At 32.6% G+C, this 13,990-nt stretch overlaps 1 protein-coding gene across 1 annotated transcript; it reads right to left on the reverse strand.

Annotated features, from left to right (window-relative positions):
- Nucleotides 1-911: 911 nt before the first annotated feature.
- Nucleotides 912-4,239, reverse strand: LOC107954242 ((R)-specific enoyl-CoA hydratase). Its single transcript, XM_016889740.2, has 3 exons — nt 3,655-4,239; nt 1,310-1,425; nt 912-1,212 (listed from the first exon to the last, which is right to left on the reverse strand). The coding sequence occupies exons 1-3, from the start codon at nt 3,922-3,924 to the stop codon at nt 1,101-1,103; spliced, it is 498 nt and encodes a 165-aa protein (XP_016745229.1). The 5' UTR covers nt 3,925-4,239; the 3' UTR covers nt 912-1,100.
- Nucleotides 4,240-13,990: the final 9,751 nt, after the last annotated feature.

Genomic DNA, 13,990 nt, shown 5'->3' on the forward strand with positions numbered 1-13,990 from the left:
ATATATATGCAGAAACAAATAAACACCAAAAAATTAGATGAACATATTTAAAAATTATAAAGATTCAAAAAATGGAAATTAATAAAATATATAAATTTGTGAAGAATATATATAAAATTATAAATAATTAAATATTTTCAATAATTACAAAAATTCAAAACAAAAATATTTTCTAAAATATTCAAAATTTAAAAAAAAAAGAGTTTAAAAGTTTTAGAAAAGGAATTTAGTTAAACTTTTAGAAAATTACAAAAATTCAAAAAAAAATGACTGACTTTGACCACTGTGGACTTGACTATCGTTGATAGATCATTGATGGGCCATTGATCGGTATTGACTGATCAACAATGGTGAATTTTTAATTTGAATTTTTTTTTGTATTTTTAGAATTCTTTTAGAAATTATATATTTCAATTCTTTTTTGAGTTTTTTGAAATTTTGAAATTTTAAATTTCTTTTAGAATTTATATATATTTTTTGTATTTTTACTTTCTTTTATAAATTTCTAAAAGTTTGTATTTTATTAATTTTTAATATATTTTATTAATTTTCAAAAGTTTTTAGAAAATATATATATTTTTTAATTTTAACTTCTTTTTTTTTTTGAAAGTTTAGAATTTTTTAGAATATATACATACTTTAAAAAAAAAATCCGTGTAAATGCCACACCATCGTTGACACGAATAAGAATGCCACATGATGCACTCTAATAAGCTTTCATGTGTCGGGTTTTCAAGTATCAAAGACAAAAAGAAGTGATATAATTAACTAATTAAGGGTCAAATCATCAATAAAGCCTAGAAGTTAAGATTCAATCTAATATCTTTTGCCATTTGCTGTTCAAATACAGGTGTAAGGAATGCTTTATAACATCCTATCAAAAGGCTCACGGACAACTTGTAATACCAAACTTAACCAAACCAAAAGCATTATTGCAATTAAGGATGAAATGTGTTTTGACTGAAGCACTTGGGTTTTAGAGTTGATATGTAAACTAAATAATAATAATTGAAAATTGAAAAAATGTCAGTCAACTTTCTGCAATCCCAACAGTTATCAAGCTGTGTAATAAATTCATGACTTACAAGTTCAACTTTATATCAGCTTCTTCTACTATCATGTTCCAGAGCTAGAGTTGGTAGAATTGCCATGGCCTCACCATCAAGAACAAGAAGCTCGCCATTCTTTAAGCACTTTGTTGATAGTTTTGCTCTGAACCGTGTAATAACACCGAAACCATTAAGTCAAACACTACAATCTGTTGTTTAGTTGTGCAAATTTTCAAATTAATTGAGGGCATCTAACTTACATGTATCTCTTCTTGCTTTGTTTAATGCTGATAGCTTTTACCACACCCACAATTTCATCTCCAACGTAAACAGGAGACCTGAAGTGCAAGCTTTGGGAAAAATATATAGCTCCAGGCTAAAAAAATTCAGGTATTCAAAGAGTTAAATTTCAGTCGCATAATAACACTTTACTGAAATAAGGAAAATGCTGTCCGAAAAGAGAAGATAAACTAAAAGGACAAATACATGTTTCAATGAACTTAATTCCAAATTTCCACTTAAAAGTGCTAAATAGATAAGAGATAATTCATATAAATCTTACTAGTTAGAATCCATGTATCCGCTTCAAGAGATATTTTGCAAGCAATCTAACTTGGTCATCCAAAACAATTGTACCTTTTCCTACTGTCTTTTCATTCTAAGCAAAAAATCATGATCAATGTTATTTTCGTTAAAGATTGGTGAGTTTAAAAAGAAAAGAAAAGAAAACTCTTTTATTGAATATTTAGTAAGTCCAAAAATTTATGCAGTCACACCTTCAACAACATTCATAAACACCCTGTTAATTCCTTTTCGTTATTCTTCACTTACTCCCCCACCACATTAACAGTGAGGCAACCACGGACATTGCATCGAAACAACTAGTAGATTCATAGAGAAACCAAGAATACATCTTATGGATGCAGCTAGATGTGTAAAATAACTATTGGTTTTGGACTTCATAAAGGGGTATTCCATGTCAAGTTATAATAGGTTAGTTGCAATGCTGGTTATGGTGGAGGTCATGATACAAAACAATCTATATACCTGGTTACATGCTCAGTCTTGGGTTCAACATAATCTATTGATGTAGCAAAGACAACCTACAGTATTGTTGTCACTTCAAAAGCGAAATATGGACCAGCAGTTGTGGCAACATAACAAAGCACGAGGTTGATACAACTCACACCAACTGATTGATTCTCTAGTGCAACTCCATTCCCATAACAAGTCAGCATACACTAGACCGAGAATTCATTCAGAACCAAACACACAAACATGCACTCACTTTGAACGAGAAAAAGTGATTCAACATTAAGTTGAACTAAATATATCAAGACTGAAGAACAAGTAAGTGACTTGTAAACCAAATGGGCTTAATGATGCAAAACTCGACGAGTCTAGAAGGCAGCTTGGCAGGACTACCAAACCAACATCAGGAGAGTAACCAATGGGGGAGTATTTAAATTGCTAACCATTCTCTAGAATTCTCTTCCCTCTGCTTTCTTTAGATTATATTTTAACACACATAATAGAATGTTCTAAGTTGGTAACAACATCGATCTAAGAACCTATAAATAGAGCTTTTCAATTTAGTGTGCTATGCGTGGAGTGAAGTAATCAATGAGGAATGAGTTAAAAGTTTAAGTCTGAGTAAACATGAGTAGGTGGTGCTTAGTAGGGTGTGACCTGAGTGAAAGAATGACTGACATGAGGTGAGTGTATGCAAGAGTCAAGTGTGGAAGTAAGTGAGAATAAAGAAAAGGAATTAAGAGAATGTTTATGAGTGCATAGTTTTTTTTGCTCTTCCTAAACATTCAATAAAATTATTTTTTATAACTCGCCAATCTTGAAGAAAGTGGTATCAAAGTTGGTTAGGGGACTGAAAAATCAAAGCTAGAGAATCCAAGGGGCTGAAATATAAAAGCCCGCCAATCGAGGGATACATGTGGTTCATGAGAATGGAAAAGACAGGCAGCTAGGGTTACTTGGACTTAGACAATTGAGAATTGCAATTATTGTAGACAGAGCAAGTCGTGTAAAGGGAACCCTGGAGTTGTGCCAGAGTTGTCACAAAAAGAGGTGAAAGCCACTGCCAGAGGAAAGAGCAAGATAAGCATGTAAAATCTTTCTCAAAGACATGGAAACTCAGACAGACATGGACTTCGATAGGATACAATCTTGAGGCATTTTCAAGTTGAAATGGAAGATTTTTCAAGTATTGTTAGTAAGATTTAGGTAGTATTCACTTGCAACTTCACCTTGAGGACAAGATTTATCAAAAAATAAAAAAACTATTAGCAGGGATAATACAATGCCACCAACGGATGTCGAAGAAATTCCTCAGGCAAGTATAGATTCCTCTTCATTGTTCTAATATCTAGATTCTTCTCTAGCGATATAAATGCTTGATATTTCCTTGGGTAAACCAACATACTGCGATGTTGTAAGTCAGTTTAACAATATGATCACCAGCATTGTATCAGACAATTAGATACCCCTAAAGAAATGGTTGAGGAATTCAGGAAAAAACCATTAGAATTCGGAGATACCATCAGAGCAAGCACTAACTTAAGAAAGTTGAAAGAAGGAAAAAGCGACTTACAAAGTGGGAGGAAATAATCCAAGGAAACAGTGATGCAACAAGCAAGCCATGGACAAGCCGATCTTCAAACCCAGCAGCTCGAGCAGACTCAGAATCAAAGTGCAAAGGATTTACATCGTGACTCAGTTTAGAATACTGGCCAACATCGTCATTTGAGAATGTTCTTGTTTGCCTTAAAACATCTCCAATTTTTAGTACACCTGACGACGACGATGAAGAAAAGTATCTCAACAAAGACCCTTTGGCTAAAACAGAACTCCTACCAAACATCTTCGTAAAAATAGGTAAAATGTCCTAATTTTTTCTGTGGGTCATTTCGGCAAACGTTTAAAGTGCAAGCCAGTGGTGCCTCTTGAAAATCTAATAAAACTCACCAGCCGAGGAGGGTCCCTATTAAATTAAACGTTGATAAAATATGATTGGGATATGAGCTATTGGCAAAGGCCTGGTTCAATATTATCTGCTGTATTGATTTCATTTTAATATTGTTAGGAATTGAAATTCGTGTTTGTTTTTACTATTTTAGGTTTAAAAATGATTTATAATTGTACAAGCAAAGGATACAGTCTCTCCCGAACATAATAGACAACTCAAAAGAAATTACAACTAAAAAAAAGGGGCAAGACAACCATAAAAGGCCAAAAATAAAGGATTGGGCCCAAAGCCCCAAAATACAACAATGAGTACAAAAACAAGGTCAAGAATCCAAGCCCAAAGAACCCTAAGTCCACTCTAAACGAAACCTTAAGGCCGGTCGGCAAGAATACAGCTCTCGTCCCTACCAATAAGCAGGGGAGGAAGAGGTTTTCTTGCCTAGCGAAAAAATAAAAAATTTTAAAAATCGAGTTGTTTGTTATATTTATAGTAATAAATATTTTCTGAAAAGTACTTGTGTTTTATGTGAGACGAATTCTTGACGTTCCTGGCTTTCATCTGAACGACCTTCTTTGTTATTCTCATACCACGAACTACTTCAAATGTGAGCTTGAACAATTTCAAACCAAACACAAAACTAGAAATTATTTACTTACTTTCAATAAGAAAGCATATCTCTCTCTTATAAAAATCAGTAAACTCACTATTCACAAAAAGTAGAATTTATACTTAGAAATAGATTCTGACTATTTTTGGACAAAATAACAGTATTTCAAAAATTTTTATTTTTAGTCCTATCAATATCACCTATGTATAGGGAGAGGAAGTAAAACCCTAGTTGAATTAGTAGAATGCATTTCATACATATTTAATAGAAAAACAATCCCCTAATTGAATTGAGAAAGAGAGGGGCTAATAGGGTGTGTCCTCCCTCATATGTATTATGATGGGGATTTGAGCCTCTCCACTATTTGGTCCAGTTATATGTGATTCCTGAACTTTTAACCCAACACTTTATAATTTAATCCAACCCAACATATATTTTTTCTGTTTCTCAAAATAGATATTATTTATCAAATTGATTTTAATTAATTAATTTTTTAATTAAATAATTTTCTCTACTTAATTCTAGTTTTGTTAAAATCATGGCAATTTTACCAAGAAAGAATCTATAAGAAAATATATTTAATTTCTACATTCAACGGATTCAGAATGACCAATTAATTTAATTCCATTTTCGAACTTCAATTAATTAAATAATAATTCAAAAAATTCATATTAATTCTCAGGTCATTTCCATACTTAGTGAGAAACATTATTCATTTTCGAATGTAACTCATTTTTCTAACTTTATCATTTCTATCAAATTTTGTTCATTTGATTCAACATGCAATTCATTTCTAATTTCAATGAGCTAGCGAAAGGACAGATTGAATATATGTAATTAGGGTTCAAATGATTTATAATTAAGTTCTAGCTAGATCTGATCATGGGTTGGGCCACCCACCCAGACTCGAAAACTCGCCTAAAAAGTGGGAGGGTTTAGGAAAAAATATAGGCCTGAAAAATTGGCTCGAATAAAAAATAATGTCCATTTTCTAAACGGTTCAAGCCTCGGGTAAGAATTTTTTAGCCTGATCTCAACCTGAATTTGCCTTTTTTTTTCACTTCTATTTACTACTATTTTGCTAGTTTTTGTTGTTGTTTGATGTTATTTTGTTGTTGTTTGATGCCATTTTGATGTTGTTTTGTTTCCATTTTACTATTATATTACTACTATTCTTTTGTTTTTGTTTGAATATTGTATAACTCTTATTTTATTGTTATTGTTGCTACTATTTTAGAGTCATTTTTCTTGCTAAGTTGCAACTATTTTAGTATTATTCAAGTATGAAGACTTTTTTAATGTATTTTCAATTTATTGGAAAACATTTATTTTAATATTTTTAGTATATTTGATGTATTATTTTTTAAATTTTTTTATATAAAAAATATAAAATATAAAAAAATTAACACAAAGGATCGAGCTGGGCTCAAGTTTAGAATTTTTTATCCGAGTCGAGCTTGGGCAAAATTTTAGGCCCATTTTCGGGTTAGGCCAGGCCCAGGCCTAAAAAAATGGGCCTGAAATTTTGCATTGGCCCTTCTCGGTCCATGATCAAGTCTAGTTCTAGCTTTTCACCTATTAATTATAAATTTATTTAGTCATGAAGTTATTCCACTATAGGATCATGATTGAGCTGTCCTTAATTACATATCATTACGAAAGATACTCGATCAGTGCTCGTCTAATTACCCATAAGTGTGCTACCTTCATAGGTTATCCTTAATCTCTTTGGGATAAATCCGCTCTCTCAATATGATCCTATTTTACCTAATGGTAACCATTACATCTGTAACAGCCCGATTCTGGGTCTAGTTAGAATAGTGGTTTCGGGACCACAAATTCGACGAGAGAAAATATGATTATTATTATATTTTCATGGTTTACAATTTTACGAAAAAGTTTCGTAAAAGCTTTCGTTCGAAAATTTCGACGTTTGGGCACTCAATTTAGTCAAAAGGACTAAATTGTAAAAAGTGCAAAAGTTGAGTTCTACATGTTAGAAGTGTCTAATTGTTATGAAATTATAAATTGGGGGTCCTTATATGGTAATTAGACCATTAGTTAATTGATGGACAAAAATAGACATAAGAAAAGGGTGAAATATATTTTTTTAAATGGGGGCATTTTAGTCATTTAGTAATAAAAAGAATTAAAAAGGGAAAAAGATGGCAAAATGTACTCATCTTCTTCATGGTGAACGAAATCAGCAAGGGGGAAGCCATAGTTAGGGTTTTTAAACTTCCAAGCTCAATAGTAAGTGATTCCAAGCCCCGTTTTTAATGTTCTTTACGTTTTTGGAGTCCCGGTAACTTAATTTAGCTTATTCTATCAATAATTCGTGTTAGGGTTCATATTTGGAAAAATACCCATAGGTGAAATGTGTTTACTTTGCTGTTTTATGGTGGAATATGAAGCTAGAAATTATGTTAAACAACTTTTGCTAAGCGATTTTAAACGAAAACGGGTAAATTGACATAATCGGTAAAAATAGTTAATGTTCAAAAGTATGTGTTAGAGTGAGAATTTGATGTTGCCATAGAAGGGAAAAATGTTCAGTATGTCATAAAACCTAATAATAAGTGATGAAGTTTAATTTCCGAGCTTAGGGACAAAAGTGTAAATATGTAAAAGTTTGGGGGCAAAATTGTAAATATTCAAAAAGTTGGGTGGAGGATTATTTTAATAAATGTGAACATTAAACGAGTTAAATTTGCTATTATAGATCAAGAGAGACGAGAAGATTATCTTAAACGAGGAAAAGAAAAGATAGTGGAGTGAATTGCAAAATTACGATATTTTGCACCGAGGTAAGTAAACACGTGACTTAATGTATTATTTTGGTATTATTTGATATGTGTTGAGATTTATTTGAATATAAAATAAATGTTTGACAAGATTCCAAAAATGTTGTTAAATTGGGAAAGGTGGTAAGGAGTTGCAAAACACGATTTTTGGTTGAACACTCGGAATAGGCCGGAGCATATTGCATATAAAGGGGTTGCTGTGTGCTGATTCCCCTATTCATTGGTGGTTGCTAAGTGCTGATTCCACCGTATTTTAAATCTGAAAGGGGGTTGCTAAGTGCTGATTCCCCGACCCATTTGGTGGTTGCTAAGTGCTGATTCCACCGCATCTGAAATGTGAAGGGGGTTGCTAAGTGCTGATTCCCCCAAGGGGTTGCTGTGTGCTGATTCCCCGATTCATTGGTGGTGCTAAGTGCGGAATCCACCAACAACGGTTAACATTCCGAGTGTTCAACGAGCAAATTGAGAAGGTGAATATTCATATATGTGATGGACGAGTTTATGGGAGGAATATCGGGTTTGATACTTAATCAACCCATGTATAAGATGGGAGGAAAAATAAAAAATAAAAAAGAAACAATTTGAATGCAAAACTGTTTTGAATGGCAGCAGTTGGGCAACTTTGAAAAATCACCATAAATGGTGAAAAATGAATTGGAGGTTGAATAAAATATGAAATTGAAGCGGAATGAGTCTATTTTCATATGAAAGAAGTGGGGAAAGCAAAGGAATTATATATTTGGGGATATTTAAATTTTACGGAGACAGGGTTGGATTGAATTCGAAATCCCCTGTTCCAACTTTGGAAAATCACCAAAAATTATAAAAAAATAATTATGGCTTTAAATTTATATGACTGGATTCCTTTTTGAGTCTATTTTTAATAGAAACAAACGAGAACATTTTTTGAAACTTGTATAGAGAGTTATGTGAATTTTTGTAAGGGGAGGTCAGGACTGTTGGGTAGTGAAATAGGGGAAACTTTAATGAATAAAATGTACTAATTTGCCTGACAAAAAATTCTTAAAATTTTATGGTAGAAATATATATGAATCTAGTTTCAGGGAAAATTTACGGAATTTGATTTGGAGCCCTGTAGCTCCTGATAAAAATAAATTAGTGACTATGACGCAGAAATACTGCTTGCTGGAATTTGACCAAATAATGAAATTTGTTTGTGATAAAAGTTATATTTTGGTGTAATCATGTGGGAAATTTATCCACTTGTCATATGTTTACTTACTAAGCTATATGCTTACTTGCTTTTATTTTTCCCTTGATTATAGTGATATCCATCAACTTAGAATTGGGACGGAGTCGGACAATCATCCACACTATCATCCGCGTTTGGGTATTTTGCTACTGGTATTCCGGAAATTATGGCATGTATAGACGACTTTATGTAATGTGGCGTCACTGTATATATATATATGTTATGGTTCGATCTAAAATGTGGCGTTTATAAATAGTTAAATTGTGTATCTTTATACAACTGTTTTGGTTGGAAATTTGAATTGTGGTTGGAAATTGTAGGGGGTTTAAGCAAAAACAAGCAGAAATGCTGTCGAAATTTTTTTTAAAAAAATAGTAATACCTCGTACTCTATTCCGATAAGGAATACAAGTAAGGGGTGTTACAATATCTACCTTTATGAAAAGTCAATTACTATCAAATAGTAATTAACTCATTTATCACAAAGACAAATGACCTGTGGCCACATTTATTTTTCATCTATCATATAATGCCAATAGGAGGATATCATTTACCCATGTCTAGGGCTATGAATCCCACTTTTGTGAATAATGTTACATACTGCAGAAGTCGTATATGTCACACCCGGATTTCCTTAAGACTTGGATTTAAAGAAATTTTGGGCAGTTAATTGAGCAAAGTAAATAGTTGGAGAACTATATTGGGAAATTTTTGAAAGTTTTGTGTTGACCGAGCAAATAATTAGATTTCAATTCTAGTTTGGTTATGATGGAATCGACTAGTTCCATAGTGGGAGACATAATGATCTCTGACAATTGGCTAAAAAGGTTTAAGAAATCGTGTATAATATATATAGGTGAAAGTGGACATTCTGGAGAATAAGAAAATTCTTTTTAACTCAGTCTATAAGTTCATTTGTATTGCTTTGTCTTCTTCTATTGATTTGAAGAATGGGAGGACTTAGGAGAGCTCTACATGGAGCTGTTGTTGTAGAAGGTGAAGTCTGGATGTAGAGAAATCAAGGGACTAGTAAGCTTTTTAACCTTTCTATGCTCAAGAATTTGGGAAAGAATAAGGGTAAGGTATGGGTTTTAAGGTCTGAATGTATTCGATTTAACTAATAAATGGTTGTCATGCTTAGCTGTTGGACAAAAGAGGCTCTGGCGTTTGGACAAGCTAAGCTGACGATGATAGAGGAAGCAATGTGAGTTTCTGTACTCCACTTTTGGGTGATTGATAATGTTATATTGCATGTCCAAACCATTTCACATCTATTCTGAGACATGACTAGAACTATGGTTGTGTATGGTTAAGGAAAATGAGTATTTGGTGTATGAATAATATTGTGAGTGTGTACTCTTGCAAGTCTAATTACTGAATGTTATTGGTTGAGTTTAACACATAGATGAATGATGTACTGTTTATGAAAATATTTAGCGAATGAAATGCATGAAAATAATTGTTAAGATTGTATGCTTAGTACGGATGAATTTTACCTTGATGGGGTAGATGAAGTTAAGAATAAGGGGCGGAATAGAGGAATGGGTAGATTGAAAAGGGAATTCAAGGGAGTTAGATGACATCGCGAAATGGTTAGCTAATGGATCGCTAGAATGGAACCGTGATGACGATTATCGATTGATCCTTCCAGGCGATACTGTGACAATGGTAATTAGGTTCCTTAGAGCAACACTGCTACGGTAGTCTGCAGGCTCTATGCAGCGACACTGCGACGAGGGTAAGGTCCTGCAGGGCTACACCTCAAAATAGGTTTATTTATGTAAGACCAACTCAACTAGGGTAGCCAATAGGGTCCGCTAAGACATTAAACATAGGGTTACATGTGTAAGACCTTAGTTCGGCTATGGCAACATGGGTAGTCTGTCGGACAGTAATCACAAGGTAGTCTACCGGGATAGTAAACACGGGGTAGTTTGTCAGGATAATAAACACGGGGTAGCTCGTCAAGACATTAAACATTAGGTTACATGTGTAAGACCTTACCTTGGCTATGGCAACATGTAAAGTCCACATATCAGTAAACTGAAAGACCTGCCAAGATATAAAAGAGATGTCACGTTGTGACTTGCACAGCAAGTCAAAAGACAGAATAAATTTAACGTGTCTGGGGACACGGGCTAACGGGGCAACTAGGGGATTTACTAAAGGCCATGATGAAGCCTAGGAAGCGTCTTAACTTAATACATGTAAAAAAAGGGGGGAAAGATTCCTTAGGAAGCATCTTAACTTAGTATGTAAGGTTAGACATACTATAACGACCCGATTTTAGACGGTGTCAGGAAATGTAGTTTTGAAACCTCATTTTCGTAAATCAAGTCTATAAGGATTAAATAGGAATATTTACAGAGTTAGTATGAATATATATTAAAGACCGGTTAAGTTATTTAACCAAGAAATCGTTAACTAAAGCTTAGGGACTAATTTATAAAAGTGCAATTGCTATTGAGTTTTAAATTAAAAAATGCTTGAGGACCTAGTTAGAAATTATCCAAATGACCTAAATGGTGATTAAACTATTGTTTTTCCAATAGTAAGTGGGAAGTGATGGTGAAAGCCACTAAACTCTTATAATTGTGATTAGTACATATATATATGTCTTAAATTAGCAATGAAACATGGCTAATTAAGATTAATTAAATCTTAATCTTAAATATATATAAGTGAATGGAGAGAGAATTGAATTATGCAATTCATTCTCCTTAAGACACCATCCATAGTCATTTAAAGAGAAAAGAAAACTTTCAAGTTTTATTACAAGCTTCGGCCTTCAATCTCCATAGGTAATCAAGCTATTTTCTTCAAAAAAATTTATAGATTCTTGATCATGGGAGCTTCATTAAGCTAACCCAAGCTTAAATTTATCAAATTTCTAATTATATGTGAATTTGTTATTAGCAGGGATTTGTGAAATTGAGCTTAATTTTGATGATAATTTGAAGTATGAGCATGAGCATTTTAGGACTAAGTTAAAAGGTAGTGAAAAGTAACGGAATTGACTAGAAATTTAACTAGGTTTGATAATTGATTTTGTGACATTCGGGACTAAATGGAATAAATTGTTTAAAAAGTATAGGGTCCCTAATGTAAAGATGTGAAATCGTATTTTGATTTGATGTTAGATATCGAAAAATATGAGTATTTTGAATATAGAGACTAAAATGAATAAAATGCAAAATATGTTGATTATGTGTTTGTGTAACAGCTCGTTTTCAGTGATGTCAAAAATAGTGGTTTCGGGACCACAATTTCAACTAGTGAGTTATTATTTTATTATTATTTTAATGTCTTCGGGATTATATTAAGGTCGTATTAAAATTTCGTTAAGAAATTTTGAAGTTTATTTAGTTAATTAAGTAAAAAAGACTAAATCATAAAAAATGTAAAAGTTAAGTTCTATTAGTTAAAGCGGTCTAATGGCTATGAAATCTTAAACTAAAGGACTTGAATGGTAAATATGTCATTTAATGAGATAGTGGATGTGCATGGCAAGGTTTTATTGTAATTTTGATAGTTTTTAAAGGTTAAAATGGTAATTGAATATTTAAAACCTAAATTAAATAAAACCAATTTGGCTTCATCTTCTCTAATCTTCTTCATCACCGAAATTAAGAGAGGAGATAGCCATTTTTATATTTTGAAGGTTCGATCAAGCTGGTTTCTTGCATGTAAGTGATTTCGAGTCTCGTTTTTAATGATTTTTATGTTTTTGAATCTGTTTTAGCTTAATTTAGCTAGCCCGAGAATTAATTTGCAAAATTATTAAAAGTTGAGGGGCTTGTCATGGTTGTTTTTGAATAAGTTTTGATGTTAGTTGATGGATTATTGATCTTTGTTGTTAAATAAACATGTTTTGTTAAGTGATTTTTAGGCTCCGTTTGTTTGCCAGTAAAACATTTTCTGCAAAATATTTTCCTTATTTTACGGTGTTTGTTTGGTGGAAAATAAATTACTATGGGAAAACATTTTCTAAAACACAGGTAAGTGAAATGGCTTTTTACTGAAAACGTCTTAGCGATTTTATTTTTTAAGACATTTTCCATTTTCCTCTACTCTCATCATAGCAGTCATTCTCCTTCACTCTCTTCACAGCAGTCGTTCTCCTTCCTCTCTGTCCATCAGCCTCGGCCTTTCCTCCCCATCTCTGTTTGTTGGCCTTACCTTCGAATCTGAGTCTCGTCATCTCGTCGTCCTTACCAAGTTTGCATTTTGAAGAAACCCCAAAATCTAGTTTTCCAATCCTATCAAGGTATATCACTACCTTTTATTTTGATTACTCTGTAAATGAGCAATTGGAATTTCCTTCATCGGGTTTAATTTGTTGCTTTTCTCTTTGGCTATTTCCCTGATTATTTTTTTCTTCAAAGTTATTGTATTTTGGTTACTCTGTAAATTCGTTGCTTTCTCCATAGCCACATGTGAGTTTCTCTTTTTCTCTTTCTATGTGATTTTTCAGAGTAAGTTGACCAAGATTTTAATTGGGGGTTTTGGTTGTTTTTCAAGCTTGGTTCTTGAATTAGCATTTTTTTTTTGGTAATCTCTTGAATTAGTTTTTGTGTGTAAGGGAAAAGATATTTGGTATATTTGGTTTTTGTTTTGTTAAGAGACTGGGATTTTTTGGAATTGGAATTTGTTTCTTGAATTGTTAAGAGATTGGGATTCAAGACCGATTGCCATTTTGGGTTTTTATTTAGCATATATATATATCAGAAATTATTTTTCATTTTTTCATTTGTTTAATAGTCTATTTCCAATTGTTTTTTCATTTTCCGTTTGTTTTAAACTCTAAATGTTAACCTTTTGTTTTATCGGAGAACATCAATCTAAATATTTTGTTACAATGCAGCATGTTTGACACTATAAAAAGCTAGTTCATCTACAATTTTCTTTTGTCGCATGCAGCTTGTGATGTATACGCTGTTGTAAAGCTTGAGTTAGCATCTTCCATCCTTTGCAGGCAATAAAAGTTTATTTCTACTATATTGCAGTGAGAAGAAACCTGTATATTTTTGCCTTTGTACTTCCATTCTGACATGCACGCTCTGACATGTTTGATAGTTTCTGATTATGCTACCATGTTATAGACTGATAAAGCTGTAAATTTGCTTGTAGTAATGTAATGTATCTATGCATGCATGACATGATGTAGACCTTGCAGGGCCACTACATTTGTTGTGCATATTATGATCTTTAAGCCTGATGCTTTGCATTCTTTGCTTTGAGATATAAGTCATAAATTAGATGTTGGAAATGCTTGAGTCTGATAGATGAATTCATAACTTTAAAAGTCTAGAAAACCTGTTTGTCCCATTATTAATCT

The sequence above is a fragment of the Gossypium hirsutum genome, chromosome D07 (genome assembly GCF_007990345.1).
Source record: "Gossypium hirsutum isolate 1008001.06 chromosome D07, Gossypium_hirsutum_v2.1, whole genome shotgun sequence".
Taxonomy (NCBI): domain Eukaryota; kingdom Viridiplantae; phylum Streptophyta; class Magnoliopsida; order Malvales; family Malvaceae; genus Gossypium; species Gossypium hirsutum.